Source organism: Lissotriton helveticus, chromosome 2_1 (assembly GCF_964261635.1).
Source record: "Lissotriton helveticus chromosome 2_1, aLisHel1.1, whole genome shotgun sequence".
NCBI classification, from domain to species: Eukaryota; Metazoa; Chordata; class Amphibia; order Caudata; family Salamandridae; genus Lissotriton; species Lissotriton helveticus.
Genome location: NC_136059.1, coordinates 1,525,349,405 through 1,525,376,842, shown reverse-complemented (window position 1 = coordinate 1,525,376,842; position 27,438 = coordinate 1,525,349,405). Strand labels below are relative to the sequence as shown.

Genomic DNA, 27,438 nt, shown 5'->3' with positions numbered 1-27,438 from the left:
AGACCCATGTCGAATACAATCTTTTTTATGTTGCTCGGCCACCCCACTTTATTAAAAACATCTAGACGGATGACCTCAGCCATTGCTTCGGCATAAGATGACAACTTCCGGGTCCTCTTAACTCTAGCCCAGAATAGCAGGGGACGAAGCTTAGCAATGTCGCTAATAGGACGCTGGCCCATGTCTAGCATGAGTGGGGAAATTGGGGTACTTTGGGGCAGCCTCACTAGGTTCCTTATAAATTCGTGCTCCGATCTAGTGAGCTCCAATATATTTTTGAATCCCGATAATTCGGAACCGTACAGGGCAGAGCGAACAGCTTTGAGGTTGTAGACCTGTAGAGCAGGGGCAACTGGTCTGGTATGGGAAGAGCGATGTTCTTTCACTGGTGCCCCCGCTACACATTTGTGAATGAATGTCATTTTTGTTATGTGGGGATTCCAAGACATTATCTCTGACTGCTTGACCCCTAGATAATCGAATGTACTTACTCTCTCCAGGGGTGACCCTCCTAAAGTTGGCTTACCCTTGTATGACCTGTGAGGGTTGAAAGCCATGAATTTTGTCTTGGAGGTATTCATTTCAAGTCCCTGAACAGTGCAAAAAATTATTAAATCTGTTTAATAATGACTGCAACCCTGCCAGAGTTTTAGATACCAGTAGGGTGTTGTCAGCAGTTAAGAGGGTCACTATCTTCTCACCCCCTAAAGTCAGGGCATTAGCCGGCTTTTGGGATTAACTGGTTCATAAACAAGGGTGGTTAGATGTTGGGCTTACCTTCCGAAATATTGATGGTCTGAAGAACTTCCTGGTTATGTCCAGGTAGAAATGAGTCATCCAACCGCAAAACAACATTCAGGTGCTAGCTTTGGATTACTTTTATAGACCATCTATATTGCCCAAAACAAATACCACCTACGCTATAGAGCGTCCAACTTTAACCAGCTACAGATGCAACATACTCACTGAAAATCCATTTGAACCCCTGGCAGCACTGGAAGAAATTGATTGACACTATAATAATATACCATCTCCGATTAGTAAAGTTGTCGCTCCATTCTCAGTCTCAGAATCTCATTATGACCAAGTTAAAGGGGCTATTGATATCATTCAGACCAAACACTCTGACTCTGGCCTTAGAAAATGTACCTCATTTCAGTGCGAGGAATGGTCTGTGGAAAACTATAATACAAGTTCTGAAAAGAAGGTACTGAGTATAGTCTCATTGAACATTGCTGGAGCACGTACACAAACTTCAAATCTAGATTATATTACTTTTCTGAACTCATATGACATTATATGTTGTCAAGAAACCTGGATGCAGACAGAGTTTAATATAAATGGGTATAAGGGCCTTTTCCAACCAGCATTACCGTTTAAGCCGGGTAGAGCAAGGGGGGAGCTGGCCATTTTTCTTTTTGTCAAAGTTACTCACATTGGTATTATAAAATACTGGCCTTCGCCCCATTTTCTTGTTTCCCTTTTATTATTCTCGGGCGTCTTTGATATTCTGTTAATACATTTTTATTATAATATTTTTAACCAATCAACAAGGGACACTATTGATCAATTAAATAAATTCTCAGAGGACTTCTTTGAAAAAACTAAAAGCATTGTTCGCATTATCTGTGTTGGCGACTTTAATATTATTTTATGAAAGTTTCCAGATTCTAGGGTTTGTGGCCTTAGTGATGGCCAACCTGGTAATGCCACCCATTTCTACCAATCTGTATATGGTGAGGCGCTAAATGACTTGATATTAAAATATAATATTATTTTCTCAAGGGAAGTTTGTGGTACAAAAAATGCTTGTGTTCTAACTTTTACAGGGAATCAAACAGGCAGCACCATAGATTACATCCTCCTGTCAACTGAATTATCCCCTCATTTAACCAGTTTCCTAATAGCAGTTTCCTAATAGCTAGTAGCTGTGCGAGCAACAATAACCCTCTTTTTATCAAGTGAGATTCCCATATTAAAATCCCTAAAGTAAGGCAATCGGATAATATGGATATCACGAAGAATAAAGGCCTAAAATTAAAACAGGAGAAGGTTGACCCAGTTGTCTTTAAGTAAACCATTGTTAAAGAAACAAGGGTTTCTATCACAGACTGTCTGACTGATAACTTGGGACCAGCTGAGATCCAGTTTTAATTCGCCAAAATTTGTAGCTCCATTTCTACAAATCTTATGTCCCATGTCCCTTCCCGTGAGAGGCCATTGTCTCGCTGGTTTAACTCAGCATGCTCATCCGCACATAGGAATCTAAAAACATCCCTGGGTTACATCTGAGGTTAAGGAAGCTGGGGAATTTATAAACAGGTTTTCGAAGATATAAAATCTGGGATCAGAAATAAAGCTTGAGAAGATCTTCAAGCGGCAGGTAAATTGAGAGATAGCTCAAAGTTTTGGGAAGTGATTAAAAGGCCCTTTTTCAGGGAACATGATGCTCCTAGTATTGATGCTGTAATACCAATGGAGGCATGGGTTTGTCATTTTACTAAAATCTTCACACCAGAAGATGGGCCAATTTTACAGGAGCCTGAAATATTTCTGTTTCCGAGCCCCCTTACAATTTTCAAAACCTTTTTGAAGTACAAGAGGTAAAAAAGTGTACTTCAGGTAAAGCTCCAGGACCAGATGGGGTACCAGTGGATATTTTTAAAATCTATTCTTCCTTTTTGTGCCCCATTACTCACAAATATTTTCAGATCTTTAGCACAGGGGTCCATCCCCGAGATCAGGACACACACCAATGTGTCCCTATCTTTAAACAAGCATTTACAATGCAACGGTTTCGCCTTTGACAAAGTTAGAGCTATTGGCATTGTAAATGACAAATTGTTTATTTATGTGTTGGTTTTGAAAACAGATAAATAAATGGCATTGTCATTTACAATGTCAATAGCTTAATCTTTCGCAAATGCGAGACCTATTGCATTTGCACCCACACACACAGTCACACGCACACAGAGCCACACACACACACACACACACAGACACACAGAGCCAACCCCCGTACGTTCCTAAGAGAAGACCAAAACATGCCAGAGAAGTCTATAACATCACTGGTATTCGGTATTGGTAAGTGGTAACAAACCCAAATTCTAGGGTCAAAAGTAACAGAAGGCAGACAAATCACTGTTTTACTATGAATGTGTATAGTCGAAAAACACAGTGTGTAGTGAAATTTCAATGGTTAAGATGCGGTGTAGAGAGGTCTAGGCAGAATGGGGTGCACACAAACTAAAACAAAGGTGCTTATTAGGGAAAGGTTGTGTGTGAACACATTACAAATGTGCACTACAATTAGTAAAGGTGATAGCAGATGGCGCGCTGAAGAGCTCATGGGCGCCTATCAACTGTGGAGATAATGCGGAGCCGTAGGGCATGGGCACTCACTGGGTACGTCCACTCCTACAAAGTCGTTGGTAGGGGGAAACTCCGGTGTGCACAAACATAATTATGCATGTACAGTATAACGAATGGCACGTAGAAAAGGCACGTGGCTGTAGGGTGCGATCTGGAAAATGGCAAAGAGACAGTACATGGGCATGAATGCGGATAGGGAAACATGCAGCGGTGCAGTATGACGAATGACCCAGGGTAGAGGGAGCGTGAATGACGGAGACAGTAGCGGAGCAAGGAATAGAGATTGTGTGGAAACAGTAACGGCGCTGTTAAAATGCACATACATGTAATGACGGGTGGTGAAAGAATGTAATACTGGTGAGTCTGGTGTCGCGTACCTTGACAAACTGTAACAGCTAGAGACGGTCCGAGAAGGATATCTTTAAAATTAAAATAAAGCTCTGGGTGAAATAGCCGGTCGTGGCAGGACGGGTAGGTCCAAAGGTAGATGCAAAAACGGAGAGGAAGAATTAAAGGAGCTACCGGACAGGAGAACCAGCTCACGGACGGTGTAGTAAAAAGAGGAATCCCACGAGTGATGTAGGGAAGTATCCATCGTACGAACAGAGTATGCGGGTGTGGTCTCTTACCTTACAATAGGTGAATGAATGCACGGGTAATGTGCTCCACTCAAACGTAAGTCCGCATCCGGGTAATGGATGCGGATGGGTTAAAAGTGGGTGTGTATATACAAGATATGCACTGCCGTGATGTTGAAAATGGCAATGTATGTGTACATAAGCGGCGTTCATTTGTGTTCACTGTACCCCTTGTTAGCAGAACGAATAATTACGAAACACTGACTGTGTTATCCCGCCAACATAAGACCCATGCACATATGTGCACGACAGCTATTTTAGGCACCATGGCCTCTCTGACCGTTTGCTAAAAGCCCCGACACCCCTCCCCGCGCGCACTGCTCATGCAACGACCACAAGACCCTCTCCCTCTGCGTGATCCTGCTCTGGAAATAGCACTCCTGCTTGACCCACACCCCCCCATTTCCTCCCAGGAACACCCTTCCCCTCAGCTGACAACCCCCCCGGCTGCACTTGACCTCTCGACCCGGTCCCAAGTCCTAAGACCAAGCCTCGTGGATGTACATCCCCCTTTTCCCTGCCCAGCATAACAAAACCGTGATACACCAACCGAAGTGTCCGACCTTATCACCCGACCAACCTTTGACCTGATCATCCCCCTCCTGCCCTCGTGCCCTGTAGGAATGTCCAGCTGAGAGGTCACAATCTCTTGTTACATTCAGGAGGGGAGGATGACATCTGAGCGACTGGTATGGGAATAGGCCTGAAGCTGGCATTCCAAGCATGCCTTTTTCTACTTTCAAAGCGTCTTTATTGTAATAAGGAATGTTTGTGCATCATAAACATGTGTATAAAAAGACGAAGCCTCAGAGAACTTGTTAGAGCACCTCCTGAAGACACTATGCGAGTGTCTGAAATGACAGGCTCTCCTCATGAGAAATAAAACTCTATTCTTGTCTTCCTGCTTCCAGCGCCCGTCTCTTTATTTGGTAATTGTTCATGATGGGAACTAAGAGGCGTCCTGCGCCAGCAGCCTGGGCATCAGGTGTGTTATGGGCTGACTTTTCCACAGTGATACAGTTGGTGCATAGGTCAATGGGGGGTATTAATTGGTGAAAGGATAACAACTAGACCGGTTATCGAGAAAGTGACGAGTGGGTCTCAATGTGCGCCTGCGCTAAAGAATAGAGGCAGCTCATGGCAATGAACGTTTGTCGGCCGAAATGCGGGAAGGTCAATAATATGAACGAGGGACAGGAGGAGGGGACTGGACGAGAAACGGCGAGGAGAGGGTCTGTGCTTCAAAGGCCTTTGGGACATATAAGTATTTAGCCATGCAGCACATTATCCTGGGTACCATAGCATCTACTGTTACATCATGTGAAAAGCAATATGCATTGTACTATCCATAGAGAGTTTGCATCCATGTGCCTAAGAGAGCTGTATATTAAAGTACCCGCTCAGGTGTCAGATAAACTGTCATGTGGTATTTGTTTCCTGCATCATGTGGCTAAAAGAGAACATGCACTAACAGTGTAACAATAATAATACAAAGGAAAAATATGACAGCCAGTGCTGCGATCCAAACCTGCTAAGCACAGCTGCACTCTTACCCAAAACATTCACCCCTGCGCCATCTAGGACAATGGAGTGATAGCACAAACTCGACCCAAAGGTATTGAAGCACTTTAAAAATAAAAAAACACAGCAGCACTGCTGTCAGTGCACAAGATCCCCTCCAAAGACCCGGCCTGGATCACAAGAGCACAAAGCAGGGGAAGGAGCGGTAGTTGGAAAGTTTATTGCGCAGCTGCTGCCTGTCTGCGCCATTAACACCACAGTCCTCCACCGCCAGTGACAACAGCCTTTTCGCGCACTGCCTGTGCCGATAACAGCATATCCGGTTTCCACGAGCGACAACATACACTGCGGCAGTGGAGTCCATCTGGCTGCATTAGTGAAAGCGTAGCCAAAAGGTAACCGAGTCGGAAACCGCATGTCCAGTCTGCACCAGTAACAGCACACCTGCCTGCACTAGTTACATCACACTTTTTTTGTTGCAGTTTTTATATAGCGTGAACTCGACCCGAAGGTATTGAAGCACTTTAAAACAAAAAATACCACGGCATCACTGCTGTCAGTGCCCAAGATCGCCTCCAAAGACCCGTCTGGATCACAAGAGCACATTGGAAGGGGAAGGAGAGGTAGTGGGAAAGTTTATGGAGTAGCTGAGTACTGTCTGGGCCATTAACACCCCTGTCCTCCAACGCCAGTGACAACTGCCTGTTTGCGCACTGCCTATGCCGATAAAGGCATATTTGGTTTCCACGAGTGACAACATACGCTGCAGCAGTGCAGTCCATCTGGCCGCATTAGTGAAAGCGTAGCCAAAAGGTAACATAGTCGGGGACCGCACGTCCAGTCTGCACCAGTAACAGCACACCTGCCTTCACTAGTGACATCACACTTTTTTGTTGCAGTGTTTATATAGCGTGAACTCGACCCGAAGGTATTGCATTTGGATCAGATGTAAGAACCTTTGCTGGCACACCTTTCCGCTTGGCATTCTGGTATTTGTGGTCCTATATTTGAATGGACACAAACACGACAAGCACCAGAATGCAAGTAGAGCTAGATTAGCAACTGATGTCGGTCACCGGGCACTGTGAGACTCAGGAGGAGTTTATGTTATGTTTTATATATTTAGTTTAATGAGATGTCGGGTTTGCTGCTGTGCATTGTTTGTTACATCGCTAGTAGCTGCAGGTGACTTTGAACACATGGATACCATCTAGGCACTCAGTAGTTTGCAACAGCGCATGGGCTGGTGTGAAGTCACTACTCGGTAACTCTGATACTTTGTAACCCGGAACAATGCAAAAGCAAAACACAGCAACCTTAATTTTACCACACGGTAGCAGCGGATCAGTGCTTGATAAATGCAACATAAAATAAAAAGCTACACATTTTGTTTTAATTTGGACGTTACTATTTGTCTAACAAAGTTAGAACTGGGCCCAACGATTTCATGCTTTCTAACATACGTGAAATGTTCTAATCTGCATCCGTCGCCAGTCGCAAGGTTGTGTAATTGTTTCCAGACAGTTCTTGGTTCATAAAGGCTGCTCAGAGCAACCATATGTGGGCGACATCAAAGGCGGCCGAGTGCCGGGATACTTCGGAGGAAGGCGGGAGGAGGGGGGCGTCCTGTGCCGTATTCCTGCTCCCCCGCCCGTTAATAGCTCGTTCGGCCGAGATGGTGTGGCTCGCTGGGCACCTTCTGCCGCAATTAACGCTCAGGCTGCGATACCGATGGCCTCCACTGATCTTGCCTCAGGCCCGTCGCGACTCAGCGCTCCCGTGCCCGTCCTCCAGCGGGCCAATGTGCGCTGCAGTATAGGTAAGGCGAGCCACCGTGCGGATTGAATAAATGCTCCGCTTTCGGAGCTTCGTGAACTCGCCGCCGCAAAACCTTTGGGACATCGGGGAAAGGATCGGGTTACCCTGGCACAGACGGTGGCCTGCTCCCTGGCACAGCCGCTGCAAGGTCGGGACACACTTTGCAGCATCTTAAACAAGCTACTGCCCGGCCGCCATCTTCGCCGAAATGACGAAAACAAACATTGAAAAAAAAAAAAAGTAAACCCGCCCACCGCCGCATGACGATCGCAAGGGGGCGGGATGAGTAAAAATGTCCGGAACGCCCACATATCTGGTCCGGCCATGACGGACAGATCTCTGTTCCAATGGCTAGCCTCCATTTATGGAGCTAGCCAATGGAACAGAGGGCGTATTCCAAAGCCACATATTATTCTCATTAGGTTTTCACCTGCGTGAAAAAGCTGCGCAGTGCGCAGCTTTCACTTAGGCGAAACCTAAAAAGGGGATCCATTTTAGACGATCTGTTAACGCCCGATCTCCCTGATTGATTCTGGCGCTAAGATTTTAGGTCAAATATTATTGGCCCACCTTGAAGATTGGGCCCTGGCAAATAACATTTTGTCAGGAACCAAATTTGGTTTTAAACAGGGTATTGGGACGGTTGAACAGTGTTTAAACTTTTATTTAATTTTGGGGGAAGTACATGAAGACTAAAAAAGTCTCCTTGCACCTTGCTTTTCTAGATCTATCAAGCGCCTCCAATCTCGTAAACCACTCTAAATTGTGGGATCTAATGGGCAAAATGGGAGTAGAACATGATCTTCTAACCCTTATCAGGAGCCTAAACCATAATCTTACAGTAAAGGTTTGTTATGGTCCTTTAGGCGAATGTTCGTTCTCCTTACATTAGTTCCACCAGGGGTGTTAGGCAGGAGTGCATCCTGGCTCCATTTCTCTTCCTGTAATACATAAACGGCATTAGTAACCATTTGGTTGAAAATGGTAAGGATGTGCAACCCATGGGTAAAAAATCCATTCCCTTTTTAGGTCGAGCAGACTACTCTCAATGCGTGAGCATTGAGAGTCTGCTACAGACCTAATGTGGCCCGTATTCAGGAGAGTGGACAGCTACCAGACGCGCGCTTTGACGAGGTCAGATTTCACCTCGGGAGCGAGCGTCTGGTAGCTGCGCATGCGCAAATCAAATCCCTTGCTCACACACACACACAGGCAGCCCCCACCCCTCTGCATGCACGCACACACACAGGCGCGCGCATGCACACGCAGGCATACGACACACATACAGGCACACATACAGGCACACTATCCCCTACCTCGCATTCTCTCTCAATCACACAGTCAAGCATGCGCACACACATTCCCACACGCGCGCACACTCTCCCCCTCCCCCACCCCTCCCAGGCATACACACAGGCACGCACGCACTTCACTTCAGCCCTGGGCCCCACTCACCGACTGCGCTCTTCCGGCGGGCTCCTCTCGCGCTCCGCGCCTCACGGAGCATCTCGTCTCCTCTTCACAATCGGGGCTCCCTCAGGTCCGAGGAGCCCCGCAACAGGCGCAACACTCCTCCTTCTCCCCGGCCCCCTCCTGGGGACCCGGGCTGATTCGGACAGGCAGGGCGCTCCATGCGTCGGCAGCTCGCGGACCTCGGGAGGCGGGACTTCCGGTCGGCCGCGACCGGATTGGCCGGCCGGCCAAGAGCTTCCGGGTCGCCGCGGGACTTGTATTTAATATACAGTCACCCTTCTTCCCTCATTGTCGTCCCCCTCCCCCAGCTGCATGCCTCCAGGACAACATACGCAGTAGATCTTGGATTTTGGCAGCACATTAATCATGTGCATCAGATGATGGCTTAGCGCGATAAGCTGAAAAACAGGTACGTGTGTGCTTGTTTTTATCAGCGATTGGCTCACTTGACTTACTGGTGTCGCAAAAGGATTCTTATCTTTATGAGCTCCGGCGGGATCCTCTTTTTCTTTTTTTTTTTTTCTTTTTCGAAACAAAAGAGCTGCAATAAATCATGGCCCGCCCTCCCTGTCTGCATCAGCAGCAGTCCCTGGCCCCTGCCTCTCCCCTGAGGAGAGGTCTTCCCCGCCTGACACCCCGTGTCCCACTCACAGCCACTTTAGCACTGTCTCTTGAGGTGGTGCTCTACGGGCGGGTTTCCCTTTCTCCCTCTAGCGCACGTCAGCCTCGCTCCATTGCCCCGGCTTCACCTCGTCTCCATGACAAAGTAGGATGTCCCTGCCCTCCACTACAGCTCTGCCTTGTTCGCGTTCTGGCACTAGTACAACCCCCAGCACACCCCAGGTTCAGCTGGATGTATTCCCGCACTGCTGACACGCTCTTCTTGGGGAACAGCCCTCACGCTGCGTGCCAAAGTTAAGTAAAGCAGCCTTTCCTCCCGGGACCTCCGGTAGGCATGTGTCCCACCTCCCGTAGTACACCCCTACCCAGACAGCTGAGTGTGGCGCCTGTCCCATCTCCTCTTTCGAGGAGTTCCTCTGCGTGCTGTGTGCTCAGTGCTGCGGCCAGCACTGCACTTCCTCATGAAACTGTTCCTCTACTTCCCCACTCTGTCCCGTTGCGCTTCTAAAACTCCATTCTTACCCTCAGCACTCTGTTTCTTTCACAGTTCTTGTTCGTGGTTTTCCCGTCTCTGTCTAGTCTAGCCCCGTTTCTTATTCGCTCAACCAATTTCCCTTCGCTGTTATTTCTATTTTCCATCCACTCTATTTTCTTTTTTATTATATTTATTTTGCAGTTGTATATAGCGCCAACTCGGCCCAAGGGTATTAAAGCCTTTTACATGAGCTGTAGTTAGATTATGACCGAACACTGCCCGAGTTCCGCACCTCATGAGGAACGGAAGGGAAAACAAAGTGAACAGGCCCCACGAGTGTTTTACGGGGAGTCGGCAGCTGTGCAACACACAGCTCCAGAGGTGAAAGGGCAAACGAAGCAAGTGTCTGCTTGGAGAAGGGAAAGGAGACTGGGAGAGCGTGAGAAGCTTTACATGTGAGACGAGGTAGACTGCACAGGATACACAGAACATGCTCCGAGGACAGAGGGGTAGAGAGCAGCGGGTAGAGCGGTAGCTAGATTGGCCGGCAGCCATATGGTTGGGTTAATCTGCTGCCTGTCAGGTTAATCTGCTGCGTGTCATGCATGGGCGTGAGGTAGGCGAAGGGGAGGCATGAACCAGGTGACAGCGGCACTAGTAAGCAGCACTGTGACACCTAAACACGGGGTTAACCACTGGTTTTAATCTGCCTGTCCAAAAACCGGTTCCCTTCCCAGAAATCCCGAGGCCCACTCTCTCCCAGCAGCTTCTGAGTGAACACTGCGTCCTGGTGCCGCACCAGTTTGCTGCCATTTCTGAATCAATTTGGGACTGCATAGATACTGAACGCTGTGTTTGGAAGCGACCACTTCTACTACGAAAGGGTGGCACAGGAAAAAGTAGGGGAAGAACTATTGCACGGTGTATTTGCACACATTTCTAGGAATGAAACTGTTAATGAAAGTAGTTGGGTGTCCGAATGCAGCATGTAACTGTGCCTGCCTCCGCCCAGCTGCCTGCAATGGATATGGGTTTCAAGTCAGTGATCCCCTTTCTGTAATGTTTCATTAAAATGCCGCCCCGTTATGTTGCATCCTCTGCGTGGTTCCCAGACGGAGTAGGAAGACGCTACCAGCAATCCAGAAGGATGCAGCTGCTGTCTAGTTTCGAAACTCTAAGAATAAGCACCGGCAGCCTGACTGTGATGCAGGCGTTTGTTTACACGCATCACTGAGGAGAGGAGCGGTCATCCCTCACTGCTCAACTCTCACAGTTTTAATTCATGCTAATAAAACCCTCCCCTCTGTCAGCCAGAGATTCTTTTGGCCAAGCAGAGAGGGTATAAAAAAGGTCTCTCATAAAGCTGTTTTATCATCATCTGTGCTTTTTGGTGACAGTGGCTAATTTTTAATTGAATATTGTAAGAAATGAGATTTGTTCCCCTGTCCTCTGTTTTGATAGTAAAAAAATACCCAATAATTAAGGTACAGAGGGCCCCTCACAGATCTCTAGGTTTCGCTGCCACTGTGCCTGCTGCACTAGTAATATCTACACTCCTTTGCTGATGGCACGCGACGCAGCTATAGAATTGCTGCAAAATGTTTAAGATGCGATTGTCAGATATTCCTTTTTATGACGGGCACATGCTGGTGAGCTTTGCAAGGGACAACCGGGGGTAACAGACATTGTCATTTACAACGCCATTACTTAATTAATGCTTCAGGAAGGGGAAAAAACAATAACATTTCAATGCCAATAGCTCAAAACAATGTCATTGCGAGACCTATTGCATTGTAAATGCTTGTTATTATATGCGGATGACGCAGTTTTATTTGCGCGCACTGCAAATAGCCTTGAGTCTCTTTTAGATCTGTGCTTAGCCTACATGAACGATTTAGACCTCCAAATAAACTACCCAAAGTCGTATATCATGACATGCAGTCGCCCCAGTACTAAGTCAAAGCTTTTTAATATGGGGGCCTCAATTTTATCAAAGGTGAAACATTTTAATTATCTAGGGATCCTTTTTAACGACTCACTAAGTTGGACACCACTTTTAACACTTAGACACCAGACTTTTAGCGGAAACATTGAAGCTATTTTTAGATTTGCTTGCAAGTTACGAAATAAACCCCTTCCAGAAATGCTGAATCTTTATAGGAGGAGTAAGTGAGGAGAGGGGAGAGGGGTTGGCCTAACGGCTAAGGCGCTCGACCTCGGACCTGGGGATCTGGGTTTGAGTCTCGGTAACGACGCCAAAAACCCCCTGTGATTCTGGGCAAATCACTTAATCTCCCCGTGCCTAAAAAAATGAAAGTGTGTCCTCATGTAACGTAACTGGTGCTATGTAAAGCGCTCTGATAACTGATTTGGTTCGGTTCTAGTTCGCGCTATATAAAACTCTGTAAAAAAAAAAAGTGTATTTCAGCTGCTGTGTATGGTGCTGGCCTCTGTGGTTACAATAAAGCTGAAATTCTGCAATGCTTAGAAAATCAATTTATGTGCAGATTATTGTTAGTCCCAGGAGTCACAGCTGCCCTGATATGCCACAAGGAACTTGGGATACCATATTTAGAAGACCAGATTGGTTTAGCCCCTTTGTTATTGTGGGTTAAAATCTGGGCATCCCCTGAGGCGAGCTTGACCAGAATCTGTATTTCCGATTGCTTGTTATTAGAGTGGATGGATCAAATCCAATGGCTAAAATATTTGAAGGTTACTTTTGATAGCTTGGCCTGCCAGATTAGTTATAAATCTCCACACACAATTGGCCCAAATCACAAGCTACGTGTTAAAGAATTGTATCTGGAACATCGTATGAAAAAACGCCTAGAATTGTCCTGGGCTGCACAAACAATAGTTAATTATGCCCAAGTATCAACAACTCATAGGATAGAACCCTATTTAATGTGGATTATGAACCCCACACATCGCTATTGGCTCACTTTTTATTAGATTGCGCATTTTGCACTTTAAATTTGTGTTTCCTACACCGGAGGTATAGAACCAAGACCTACTGTTTAGTGGGTGCGATAATATTTTGATACAATGCACCAGCCACTTAACTTTGTTTTGCCCTTTGTATATAGGGCCGAGATGTTCCTTCTAGGGGCAGTTATGGTGTTAGGCCAATGTGAGACAGAATAAGGAAGGGTTAATATTCGTGCAGTCCCTAGGATCACCAGAAATGTGTTATGCAATACTTAATTTTTATAAAAGCGCCTTTTATATTAGGGGAAGACATGGATTTTAAAAACTGCTTTTACATTTTACATATATGTAATCTGAAGTTTGATAACACGTTTAAGATATATATCTCTTGTAACCCAAATTTAATTAAATTAGCTCTTATTGCTTGAATTAGTTTCCCTGTTACTGGCTACTAAATGGAATGTTATTTAATTATGTTACATGAAAACTGGTTTCTGTTCATGATTTTTAGAAAATATGTGAAATTTGATAATTACGTAATATTTGCTTGGAATTTTACTGCATCTTTTTCTTATTTCTTTCTGTGCTTTTATGGCCTTCTGGCCAAATAAAAATAATTTTGCTTGATTCACGAATCAACTGTCATTCACATTTTGCTTTCACCTACCACAGAATACAGCATGGGGCAATGGGTGTGCCCACCTCAGTCTTTTGCTGTCTTGCACTGTAAGTGATGGCATTTTTCCTCATCATATGCACATCCTTCTAAAGATATGCACAGCAGTGAAAGTGCTGGTGGGCCAATACTTTAATTTACCAAATGTTTTTTCAAAATTTTTCTTTTTTTTATTGTCCTGATCATTTATGTCTTCAGGTTACAATGATTCAAAGCAAAAAGTACCTTCCCTTTGTACTCTTTCCTTTCTTGTGATGGGCATTAAAACTATACATTGTGTCTATACCTGTTCTAAGTACATCTGCCTGTTAGGAAACATCTGTACTGCTCTATTAAAATTATATGTGATGGTTTTATTTTTATAAAGATTGCTCATTGTTTCGTCCTTTTGTTGTTGTGTCATGTCAAGTTCACGCAATATTAAAATGCAAAATGCCACCTTGACGTGTCCAGAAATATTGGCAAATACTTATTTTGTTTTGCATCTGTAAATGGAACTTTTAAGCAGACTGTCCCAATCTGTTCTGGTGTATTTGCTCTTCATTACAGTATAGTGAAGTGTACTAGAACTCCAGTTCACATAAACCCAACCTGGAACTGTAAGCGTGAGAGCTGTAATTGGTTCTTTTTTTGCTATCACGATTAATATTTCAATTTCTTCTATGAATATCAAGAAGGATCCCATGGTGAAGAAGGAAAATATTACTTACTTGTGATCCTAGTTCTTAACTATGGGTGTTCTCACTGAATTAATAAAAGCCATACCCACATCTTGGGTGTCAGCTCCTAAGTTCTGAATGTGAGTCTTAGTGATCCTGATCTCTGCCGCGCTGCGAAAATGGACTGCCTAAATGACTCCATACAGGGTATGGTGCAGCCACAAGATGCTTAAAGGGGCATTTTTTTTAAAGTGCTTGTATTATTAGCATTTTCTGCATTTATATCAAAATGTTAAATAGCATTAGCGTTTTCAGTCAAATGCACTGAAATGTTTATATTTGCCTGACTTCTTTAAAAAAAGACAGCTCACTACTTAATTAAGCAGGTTTTCTAGTTGTAAGTATTTATATTTTAAAACAATGTATATAAAAGCATCTGTTTCGAGATACTCTTTTGCATGGTAATATTCTAGTCTTATCAATTCCGAAACAATCCCATAGTGAAGAACTGGTTTCCTACTTTTGCCTTTCAACAAGATTTTTGTATCAGCAGAAAGGAGTTCCCTCCTTGTCCTGGTAGTGAACTGAAGGATGTGGGACTGCTGGTCCAAGAGAGAAAGAATATATGTCCAAAGAGATTATAGAAATAATTGAAACAATATGTACTTTTTCCAGATAGAGCCAGCTTAGAGGGTTAGTCAACTGATGGTTGAAATGCACTAGATCCTGAAGAAAGCAGGTGCAAAGCAACTGCCCAATAAATGCCCAGCTACTCTCTTAGAACACATATTCAACTTATGCTTTCTAGTTCTGCATCAGGTAAAGTTAGTAATAGCTGTATATTTGCTTTCAGCAAGTACCACTAGAAGGATCAAGGCTTCAATTACAGTGCAGGAACACCTCTCTGTGCCATGTTAAATTGGGGGAGGCAGGCTACCAGAGTATTTCTCATCAGTGTGCTCAAGCCCTGATAGTCAGAGAAAATAGTGTGGATCAAGAGTACTGTTACCCGGAGTCATGCAACTTGTCTCAAAACCAGGCTCAGTTTGTGATGTGCCCCAAGACAAAAATCAGACCAAGACCTCTGAAGCATAGTATAAAATGCAATGTGTGTTGTTAGTTGAATTGTCTGTATTGTCACCATCCTCTCCTAAACCTAGAGTAGAAAATGGAGTGGAAATAGGTTAATTTATGGAGATTTAAGGTTCAGTGTGAACCTTTCAGCATCACAGACGTGTACGTCTTTGTTACACAACAGGGACAGAGACCTTCTTGAATGAAGTAATATATGTGTGCATGCAATCAATTCAAGGGTAAGCCTGAAGGCTGTAATACTTGATTACACTAGACTTGTACGGATCCTGCAGGCATGTGAGTGTATTCAGAGGACTCAGAGAATAATTTACATCTTTTCTGTAATCTAGACAGAAAAGTCTGCCAAAAATTGTCAAAGTTGTTGCTAATTATCTTTTTTTCGTAGTATTTTTTTAACCTCTACTATTATGATGTGGACTGAGAACAGTACTCATTTCTCAGAAGCCACTAAGTTGTTTCCACATGGGAATTACATTTTGTCCCTACCAACCTGGAAACTTCTTGACTCTTTAGTCTAGCTCTTAAATGTTCTCATTGGGTGCCAATAGAAGAGGAGGTAGCACACTTACTCTTCTATTGTGGTGAGAAACTAAAGCAATATCCAAATCATGCATGTATAGCTGATGTCACAGGAAACAGGATAGACCTGTTCTCAGAATGTACAACTCTGAGACTGCATTCCCTGCAGTTCTAGAAGCTGAAAAGAATTGGCTTGAAAATCTATAGAGCGCTATGGGACCCACAGATTAGGTGACTTCATAAAGCCGTTAGAACCATGAACTCTGAACCTGACCAGTCCCGGGAGTACAGAGACAAACCTGTAGTCTGATGCACAACATTGCAGCCAAACCACTCTGCAACACACAGTAGCTCAGCCAGGCATTTGAACACGTTTGTCCTGTGAATAAGTTTAAGGAGAGATGCCTGTATGGGTCAGCAGCAGTGCCACAAATTTGCAACTACACTTTAACCGCATATCAATGCAGCTTCTGAAGACTTACTTGAAAACATGAAAATAATGTAAAGTAAATAATCCTCATAGGGTGATGGAACTGCGGCCAACTATATTTGCATTTATTTCAAATAAATAGGATATTTTTTATACTCACAATGCACACGTACAAACATGCACATGCATTTCTGCAGTTAGGGTAAATGAAATGTCCCCATATTATTTAAGGGATACCCTATCCATACCAGCCAGTTAATGATAAGTTGGCAGTGGCTAAGAGGTGGAGATGTTTTCCCACATAACAGCTACTCATGATACATCTTTGTTAAGGCAGCTCTCCACCACAAAAAAGGGAAGGGAGGTCATAAAGTTAAGCAACTTTGTAAGAGTCCAATTACGTATGTATCTGGCTCTTCAGAATTGGGCTCAACTAAACTCTCAGAAAGTTCAATAAACATTGGATCTGATGATTACTATGACAATCAAACAACATGCATGTGAAATAACCAATATGTTGCCATATAACAGTGCATTCTATTTGACTGTACTTTAATTGTATAACACCTCATATGAGTGAAAAGAGCCCTGTTTGCAGTAAGTAGAACATTGCTCTCAAGTGGAGTAGTTTGTTGACGCAGGCGCATTTGGTAACTTGGTACACTTGAGGGGAAAGTGATAGGCAGGAGTTCAATATTATGCCTGCATTTCTTACTTCAGTTGATGTATGGGAAGATGGTACGGTGCTGAGACAACGCTCAACAAACCGCAAGGTCCCAGCTGACAGCTGCAGCACAAGGGCAAAACTCTGTAAAACTGACAGAAGCACACCTACTCTCGAGGTATAGGTATGCCTTTGGAGCGCTGAGAAATGGTAAATCAGTCGTGATACAGCAGGGGGAGCTTTAGATACATGTGCATACAATGCATATGTTAACCTTTTTTAATATTTGAAACATTCAGAAATTTAATGCCAAATAGATAAGAGATGCGTTGTTTCTCCTTTTGTATATTATACACAGGCATATCTTTGAAATCTGGTGCAGGGTGGCGTGACAGACCCAGGCCCTGAGGAAGTTGCCGTAAGTTTCAAATAGGCAACGAAACATGTCGGCTTTTTAATGGGGCAGGCACACAGCATAGAATAAAGGATATTTGGCTAGTGTGATCCAGCTCGGTTTTATAATCACAGGACTAGTGTGCCAGTTGACACGCTTTTCCGCACTTTGGGTCCAAACCTGCAGGACACCACGCTTGGTGTATAGGCAGGCACTGTTTTCCCAGCACCTTTATCTTTTCTTTATACACTATCACTTCTTGGTTGGAGTGGTGGATGCTGATGATGAGATCCTAGGCAGCAGGCGAGTACCATCCTGCTAGCCTCCATGGTGTTACTCCCGTGAGGCTCCACCACTCCGTTTCTCACCTTTTTACTTCACGCACCTTACACTCCAGACAGTTCTTGGGGGTGGCACAGAGAAAACAACGCATCATTTTAATTTATGTTCTAAAAAGGGTGACCCTGATCTAGGAATACAAGATGGCTAGATGTCGCAGCCGCTTGTCCAATTAAATTAAATTATATTATTGTTTGGCTATGATCAGGAGAAGTGCACTCACTATAGGAACAGGTCTTGTGTTGTATATGTGATGTATGGGAAGGACCAAGATGCATGGAAAGATGGTTACAGCATGGTATGATTCTTCACCTTTATACAGGCGAGGATCGCGGTTTGAAGGACCTGAGTTTCAGTTGGTATCTGTTGGCCCATGATCTGGAACCAATGGTCAATGCCAGAGGAGTGTATATCCATTGAGTGTTAAAGTGTGAGGCAGATCTAAATGTTATCAGTGTAGTAGAAATAGTTTGAGAAGATACATTTGATGAAGTATGGTAATGAGCTATACGTGTCAAACAGGAATGCAGCACTCCAAACTCAGTGCAGAATATATGTGAGGATTATGGAGGAGGCTAGGTGGTACCGGATCTGCTGGGATATGTAGGGCAAAAAAAAAGGCCTGGATGGCTCCTTTGCTGCCAACACTATCTAGTTTCAGAGGAAGGGAGTTGCCATGACATTACCTCTACACTAAAGGTGGCAGACAAGTGTAGAAGTAAAATGGTGGCAACCACATTTTCATCGACTGTGAACTTCAGTTTGCCCCACTGAGATCAGGATAGTAGGTCTGGTGGTTTTAGAGATTGTTTTCTTCAATGAGTTTGCAGTGAGTGAAAGAAGATTTTTTAAACCGTTCGGTAAAGAGTCGTTCGCAGCTAACTCGGTCTGACAGATTCTACTTCTTCATATTCTTTAAGACTTTAGGAGGTTTCAAGGTTGTTGAAAAAGATGCTTGAGCTTAGCGAATTGTTAATGATAGTTCTTGAGGGTATTGTAGCATTGGAGGTGAAATGTCCTTGATGTAGACACAGGTCCAACATGGAGGCAGCTGCCCATCAGACCAGCAACAGGTACTTTAATTCAGCTGGAAAGAGTTGCTTGAAAGAGTGCAGGACCTGTGATCTGCCAGCGCATATCCTAATCTTCCTAATGTTAAGAGGAGGGACGTTGCTGCGGTAGTGTCCACGATTCTTAGCTGTGTGACCAGGTGGTCTCCAACAGGTCTCAGAAGCCACGAAATGAGGGATCCTTGTGGCAGGGATTGTAATTTGCAAGCTTTGGAGGGGGAACACTCAAAGGTGTTAGTAACTGAAAATCCTCTGTATTATTTCTAAGTTAGAAACAGTATCACTCGTGAACCAATCACAAGACTGTTACAAATCACAAACAATTGCTTGATACATTACCTGAGCTGGGGCTAACGCAGCATTCTCCCACTTCTGCACCTTGGTTAACTGTCAAACCGTTGCTTAACTCTTCTTTCCTTAAACAAATGTTGGGATTGTGAAAAGGATAGCCTGTAGGAAACGTTAGAAATGCTTTTGTAAAACAAAACATATTGTAAACACACTATATTAAGCAGATAAGACAGAAGGGATTGTAAACATTTTTAAACTTACCGATTGTGACACATTACTAATATAAAGCGTACAGAGTATAGATTTTCAGATTTGCTTGGGACTGCACATTTCCTGCAACTCAGAGTGATGTGCACATTCAAATTATGCATTTTGATACATGATGTAGAAAATTCGGACATGTTTTTGAAAAGGCCCTTACGTTTATTCGTTGGAGGCTGAACAATAAACCTTGTAGAAATCAAATCAAATCAAAATAAAATAAGAATAAAATAGTAAATTACTCTTCTTGCTCCGGTCTGTTTACTGTTGGTTTCATTTATTTATTTATGTATGTATGTATGTATGTATGTAATGTATGTATGTATGTATGTATGTATGTATGTATTTGGTATTTGTATAGCACAAACTAAGCTGCGAGGCAGTGTAGTGCTACACGTGGTCAACATGCTCCTTCCATTCTAGTTTTCTTAAATCAAGAAGTGATTGAGCAGAGAGAAGGGGTGTTGGAGCGATACTCATACACATCAGTAAAGTTACCATATCTTTATCAAGCAAATGTGGGACTGGCTGTGACTGAATAGGTGAGCGCAGCACGCACAAAGGCCTTAACCCATCTGGGCATTCAGTGGAGTGCCACCAGAAAATTCCCTGTTGCTCTGGTGGGCGAGAGGGTCTACAGCTGTGTGCTGCATGTAACAACTGCAAATCCTTTGAGTGACAGGAACAAAAAAAAAATACATTTGTGTGATGGCACGATGGAGGGGGTGGTGTACTAACCCTTCTTTGGAGAGCTGGGCCTTGAAATTGGAGCTCAAAGGTCACAGGAATTGCTCTGTTCTTCTGTGTCCTGGTAGATCTTGTGGACTCACTTACAGCATGATTAACAGTGAAGGGTCTGTTGCTAAGCAAACGTGCCGTTCAACCTGCATGGTGATTGGCTATATGCTGGCCATGCACTGTTATTTACACTGCATAGAAGAGTCTATGCCTGCCTTCATAGCTAATCCTCAACAGTGACCTGTGCTTTCTGGTGTCCTCCCCCCTAGCACATCTGACATAATGGGTCCCATCCCTAGTATAATGGTGTATCTGATTTAATGGTGGTAGTTCCTGTCATATCGTGGATATTCGTGGCATGATACTCCTTACTTTTGTACTTTAATGGTGACCCTGGTATAATGGTAGTATCTCTTGGCACACTGTGGGCAGCGAAGACATGACTGTGGCCAGTTGTGTTATAATGTTGCCCTAGCATAATGACAGCAGTACTTACCATACGCTGCTATCCTTGGTGTGCACTATCCCACTTCAGACGAAATAGTGGAACGCCTGACCTGTAATAAGCATTGCTATCATGTGAGGGTGAGACATGAGCATGCAAGGCAGTATTTGTCCATGTTTTAGAGTAGTACCTGTGAAAACCTGAAGACAATGACGCACAAGTTATTACTTGTGTAACGATATATCTGTAAGAAACATTAGTTAGTGATAGACTAATATCCCCAGGTGTCAGACTGGATCCGGAAAGCTTTCGTCGGCAGTACCCCTGGCTGTCGATAGGCGTCGTCGTACGGCTCCGCGTGCGTCGGTGTCGGTTTTGCTGAGATGACGTCACTGGAGCTAGTTAGACGAGCCCACGCGCACTGACGTCAGTTCTACACACATCTTTCCGCGACAGGAACGCAGAACCATGTAAGATACTGACCACTGGTGCATAGAAACTAGGGACCGAAAGGATGACCTTAACCCTAGAAATCAGTTTGCAGAACGGGGGGGATGGGTGGGGCGGTAAGCAATCTATCACTAACTAATGTCCCTTACAGATATATCGTTACACAAGTAGTAACTTTTGCTTCTGCAAGAGACACATTAGTGATAGATTCCTTACCTTAGAATAGACACCCCAGCAATAACAACCCCGGTGGTGGGTCTGCAAACAAGATTACACCAGAAAGTCACGGAGAACAGAAAGGCCAAAGAAGCCGTCCCTCCGGTTCTGACCTTCAAGGCAATAATGCTTTGTAAAAGTGTACAGCGAAGCCCACGTGGAAGACTGACCAATGTCTTGCATGGGGACACCAAGTCCCAATGCCGTAGTAGCTGGTAGAATGGGCACGCAGCCCCACCGGAGGTTCCTTTTTAGCCATAGAATAACAGACCTTGATACACAAGATGACCCAGCGGGAGATAATCCTCTTGTGAACAGCCCGGCCTTTCTTGGCTCCTGCGTAGCCAACAAAGAGCTGGTCATCCACCCGGAGTGCTTGTATGCGACTGAGGTAAAAGGAGAGCGCACGTTTTGGGTCCTGACGGTGGAGGCTCTCATCCTCCTTGGACGGATGCGGATTCAGAAAGAAAGTGGGCAAGGAGATAGTCTGCACGATGTGGAAGGCAGTGACAACCTTTGGCAAGAAGGAAGGACGAGTGTGAAGCACAACCTTGTCCGGATGAACTGACAGAAAAGGAGGCTTACAAGAAAGAGCCTGAAGCTCACTCAATCTCCTGGCAGAGGTGATAGCCACCAAGAAGGCAGTTTTCAAAGTCAGAAGACGTAAAGGACAATTGTGAGGCGGCTCAAAGGGAGTGCACATGAGATGAGTCAAAACAAGATTCAAGTCCCACTGAGGCATTATGAAAGGAACAGGAGGGAACATAGGCGTGATGCCTTTTAAGAATCTCTGTACAAGAGGACACTTGAAAAGAGAAGGCTGATCTGGAATTTAATTTAATTTAATTGCGGGTTTATATAGCGCTAGGATCGACTCCCGGAGGAGTATCTCCGCGCTTCGACCGCTGGGGAACCCGTCCTGGCTCACCCTGAGAGATGGTCCCTAATGGGTATCTCTAAGGTGCGACCAAGCATCCCCGGCGGTCTGGGGGGGCCGTTGTGAAGATGAGGCAAGCTAATGCCCAGAGTTGCCGAGTGTGGTCCCTGACTAGAGTAGGCACTGAGGCGAGAATTATCGAGCCCGCTGACCCTGGTCCACGACCCTGCCGCGTCGGGAATCGAACCCTGGTCCCTGGCCGTCCTCTGCTTACCGCAGAGGCAGTGGGATTGGGGATCCAGGCTCATACTGAGTAGCTCGGGATACCAAACTCTTCGAGCCCAGTCCGGAGCCCCAAGGATGACTTGGGCCCGGTCGTGCCGGATTTTCTTCAGCACGCTGGGTAGAAGAGGTATAGGCGGAAAGGTGTACAACAGACCGCAGCTCCACTTGTGACGAAAAGCGTCGCCGAGCGAGTGCAGCCTTGGAAATTCCAATGCGCAGAACTGCGGACATTGCGTGTTCTCTTCTGTGGTGAATAGATCAAACCAAGGCTTCCCCCACTGTTGAAAGAGACCTTGTGCCACCTCCGAGCGAAGACGCCATTCGTGATCCATCAGACACCTGCGGCTGAGTTCGTCCGCCCTGGCGTTCAAAGAACCCGCCAGGTGTTGAACCGTCAAGGAAATGCAGTGACGTTCCAGCCATGTCCAGAGGCGCAGAGCCTCCTGACATAGGGACCCCACCCCGCCCTGTTTGTTGCAATACCACATGGCAGTGGTGTTGTCCGTGAACACCTGCACTACCTTCCCCCTGACAGAGGGGAGGAATGCCTTAAGTGCAAGAAGGATCGCCCGAAGCTCAAGAAGGTTGATATGGAGCCGGGACTCCGCCGAAGACCAGAGGCCTCTGATCTCCGCCTTTCCCATGAGGCTGCCCCATCCCTGGAGGGACGCATCCGTCACCACTGTGTGCTCTGGTTGGGGAAGGGAGAAGGATCTGCCGCTGACCCAATGCTGAATCATGACCCTCCACGGCAATTGTTGTGCAGTGTCCTCCGAGATCTGGACGTAATCGGACAGGTTTCGGTGATGCTGCGCCCACTAGAACTTCAGGTCCCACTGCAGAGCCCGCATATGCCACCTGGCATGGTTGGTCAGCAGGAGGCCATGAGTCCCAGTAGCCTCAAGGTCTTCCTGACCAAAACCCAGGACATGGGCTGAAAGATCGGAATAATAGCCCGAATGTCTTTGACTCGCTGATAAACCCGAAACTTCGCTGTGTCTAGAACAGCTCCGATGAAGAGAAGCTTCTGGGAGGGAATCAGGTGCGACTTGGCACATTGATGGAGAACCCCAGCAAATGCAGGAGGTCGGCCATAGTCTGGAGGTGGGAGAAGGCTGATGCGGGCCTGCCTTGAACTACCATTCGTCGAGATAGGGGAAGACTGAACCCCCTGATCTGCGCAGATGAGCTGCGACCACCACCATCACTTTCATGAACACCTGAGGGGCACTGGTAAAGGGGCCAAAGGGAAGCACAGTGAACTAAAAATGCTCCTGGCTCACCGTTAATCGCAGGTAACGCCTGTAGGTCCAGTGCAACCACACAGTCTTGTGGGTCGAGAGCAGGCAATACCTGAGCCAGAGTGAGCATCTTCAACTTCTCCTTCTGGAGGAAGCGATTTACGTTCCGAAGGTCCAAGATGGGACGTAGACCCTTGTCCTTTTTCGGAACCAAGAAGTAGTGGGAATAACAACCAAGACCTACTTCTGGTGTTGGAACGCGCTCGATGGCCCCCTTGGCCAAGAGGGCCATAACTTCCTGCTGGAGAAGTGCCAAATGATCCCCCGACATGCAGTGGAACTGTGGCGGCATGGTTGGGGGGGGGGGGTAGACTCGAAGGGGAGGGGGTAGCCCCTTCGAACAATTTCCAGGACCCACTCGTCTGATGTAATGTCGCGCCAGTGGGGGAGGGAGGTGACGATGAATCCTGCCACCCACTGGCATCTGGTGGGCCAGAAACACCAGACTAGGAAGGTGTGGAGACACTGGAAGAGGGGGTGTTGGTGGACTGACCCGCACGCTGGCCCAGTGACCCGCCTCTGCGAGCCCCACGTCCCCAGCTGCAGTGGGACTGTTTCTGCGCAGGCTTGTTCTGAAATGAACGTGTGTGTACGCCCCTTCCGAAGCTTCGAAAGGAACGAAAATTAGAAGCGGAAGGAGTACGTGTGGCCGAAAGGCATAAGGACTTGGCCGTGGCCGAGAGTCCTTTAAACGCTCCAACGTGGAATCCGCCTTATCACCAAAAAGGTGAGTGCCATCGAAGGGAATGTCCATCAAAGTATTCTGGACATCTGCAGAAAAAGCAGTCGTCCTCAACCAGGCAAGACGGCGTAGGGCCACCATTGTGGAAATCGCCCTACCCAGCGAATCAGCGGTATCAAGACTACAATGTACAGTGAACTTGGCCACATCTCTTCCCTCCATAAGAGCGTGGGAGAGAACTGTCCGGGCCCCCTCCGGTCACTGAGGTAGCACCTGTTCAACCCCATCCCGTACAGAATGGAAATAGCGGCCCAAGAGACAGGCTGTGTTCACAGACTGCAGTACAGAACTTGCGGAAGAATAAATCTTCTTCCCAAACTGCTACAATTTCTTGTATTCCTTGTCTGCTGGAGCTGAAGGAAACGCACTTGGGGACGTCGAGGCCTGAATTACCAAACTCTCAGGTGTAGGGTGCTGGGTGAGGAAGGCAGGGTCGCCCTGGGGCCGGGCGATGGCGACGGCCCACACTGTTGTCCACAGGGGCCCCTGTGTTGGGCCAGGACCAAGTGCCCAGAAGCACATCAGTAAGTGCATCATTAAATGGCAACAGCGGTTCTGTAGAAGAAGAAGCTGGCCGAAGCACTTCAGTCAGTAGTTTGGTTCTGACAGCCACTGTAGGGAGCTCGAAGTTAAGAGCCTTGGTCGCCCTAAAATGTAAATGTACAGGAATTTATATAGCGCAAATCACCAAGCGGTTTCTAAGCGCTTGCTTAGGGAACCCGTCCTGGTATTCCCCTGTGAGATAACCCCGGCAAGGTATCCGCAAGGTGAAAGCCAGGCATCCCGCTGCGAGGGGCCGTTGTGGAGATTAAGCAAGCTATTGCCCAGAGTCGCAGAGTGTGAACCCGTGAATCGAGTAGGCACCGGAGCGAGAATTGTCGAGTCCATGGACATTTTAGGACTCAAGACCCCGTCGAGCCGGGAATTGAACCCTGGTCCCGGGCTGACCTCTGCTTCCAGGTCTGCCTCCTCTAACCAGTGAGCCACACTTCTCCACCTACGTAGCACCATGGAAAAGGTACCACTCTCCTCCATGGTAGCTGAAGGGAATGGTGAACCAGGCACCGGAGTGTAATCGGGGCCACCGGCCTCCGCATCCTCATCCCAGTCGGGGACAGACTCACACTGTGCTGCAAGAGGGTCTTCAAACCCCTCCCAGTCCTCCCCTTCCTCCACAAGTGGATTAGGGCGTGGGTGAATAAAAGGGTAAAAGTCCCCCATCGGCGTCGGGGACGGGAGACAAACCTTCGGCACTGTGCTGACGTCGGAAAAGACGTCAACGCCGGCAATGTCGATGTCAGTGGGGGCCGTACGGGGTCCACCGGCAAGAACGGCCAGAGCCATGGAGGCCTTTGGGCGTAAATGAAGTTGGGGCCATAGCCGGCGACGCCTTGGAATACGGAACAGTGGGGCCCGAAGGTGTGCCGTGGGGGCTGCATTGGGCGAAGATACGTGCCATTACAAACTCTTGCAATTCGGCCGGAGTCGCCGATGGACCCGGGAAAGGTGGGTAAACCAACGGTAAATGCTCAGGCTCCGTTGGAGCCGCAGGGGCGGTGCCACCTGCACCCTCAGCAGTGTCCCGCGACCGACGAGGGGAAGACGAAAAGCAGACGATGCATCTTTGACTTTTTGTGCTTCGCCTTACCTGACTCCGAGTGCAAAGACTTCGAATGATGGTGCATGCTCCGCGACCGGGCCCTCGACCTCCCACGGGACCGGGCCTGGAACGATGTGGGGCCAACTCCCGTACCTCCAGCCACTTTCGGGACCACTCCCGCAACGTTTTGGGGGTCTTGGCCCGGCAGTGGGAGCACGACTCGGTGTCGTGGTCACGCCCCAGGCAGAAGAGAAACTCACGGCGTCGGTCCGTCAGCAGCATAGTGAGCGGACAGGCCTCGCAAAGCATGAAACCGGGCATCCCTATGCACCCGGGGTACAGTGTACTCACAAATAATAACAAAAAAACTACTTAGTCAACAAGTGACGGGGTACCGCTCTCTCCGGATCTGCGCTTGCTGGCGCAGAAAAAGAAGGAACGGACGTCAGCGCGCGTGGTGCTTTTAAGTAGCTCCTGTGACATAATCTCGGCAAATTTGACGCCAACGACGCACGCGGATCCGTACGACGACGCCTAGCGACGCGCAGGGTACTGCTGACGAAAGCTTTCCGTATCCAGTCTGACGCCTGGGGATATTCTAAGGTAAGGAATATATCACTAACGTGTCTCTATCAGATAAGCTGTTGTTTAGACACCTTCATGTTTGTCAAAACTAATAAGATGCTATTATAGAGATTTATTTATTTTCATTGGAATGCAAACTAAGGTTTTGCAGAAATATTCAATTTCATACACTGTCAGTCTGATATATGGTGACAATATGACTAGCTATGAAAATATATAAATATGAAGCTAAATTTGAACAACAATTCATGCAGTTAGGGAAATACCTTGTTAATGTTGTTTTTTTGGTGCTAGAGGGCACGTGCTCTTGTTTGATGACTAGTGCAGGGCTTTTCATCATCTGTACTGATAAAGCATTAGCCTCACAACTATCTGAGACCTGGTTCAGTAATACTGGTGTAACCTGTCCTCATTGGGAACCTATAAAATCTCTCTAACCTAACCAATAGTACTGTTAAATAAATTAGATTTGTGTATATTTTTTAGTTGTCTGCCTTGTACCGTTCAGGTTGATTCTCAGTCACAAAATATGACACAGAATATACCTGGGTTGAGTATAAAAATCAAGGGAGGAGCAAAAAAAACAAAGGTACGCAAGTATGTCAAAGGTGAATTTGGGTATGAACACAACGTAAATGACTATCTGTGACGATCCACTCACATCTGAGGCCGCAACGTCTGAAACAGACCCCGATAGTTTCTCCTCTTACCTGTCTCCTAGTCCTCTCCTTTATTTCCTGAGCGAGGCCTGTGGGAAGAATAGAGACTATTCCTTTAAGAAAATCACGCTTGAGGCTACGCTTCCTGGTCATGTGACCTGGTCAGCTGATTTGGGTGATTACTTGAAGGAAGAGAAATCGCTTGGGTGGTGTCTTCCGGAAACAGCGTGGATTGACCGACCCGTAGAAGAGAACTAGAGTGCCCAGACCTTCTTTGTGGCCCCCGGATTACT

The 27,438-nt window shown here is 46.3% G+C and overlaps 1 protein-coding gene across 4 annotated transcripts in view; it reads right to left on the bottom strand.

Moving 5' to 3' along the window:
* Positions 1-27,438, bottom strand: part of LOC144818757 (uncharacterized) — a 261,995-nt gene that overhangs the window by 114,056 nt on the left and 120,501 nt on the right. For all 4 annotated transcript variants that reach the window (XM_078676475.1, XM_078676477.1, XM_078676476.1 and 1 more), the window contains exon 5: positions 19,035-19,145. In XM_078676475.1, coding sequence (XP_078532601.1) covers positions 19,035-19,145 — 111 coding nt within the window. The remainder of the gene's footprint in view (positions 1-19,034; positions 19,146-27,438) is intronic.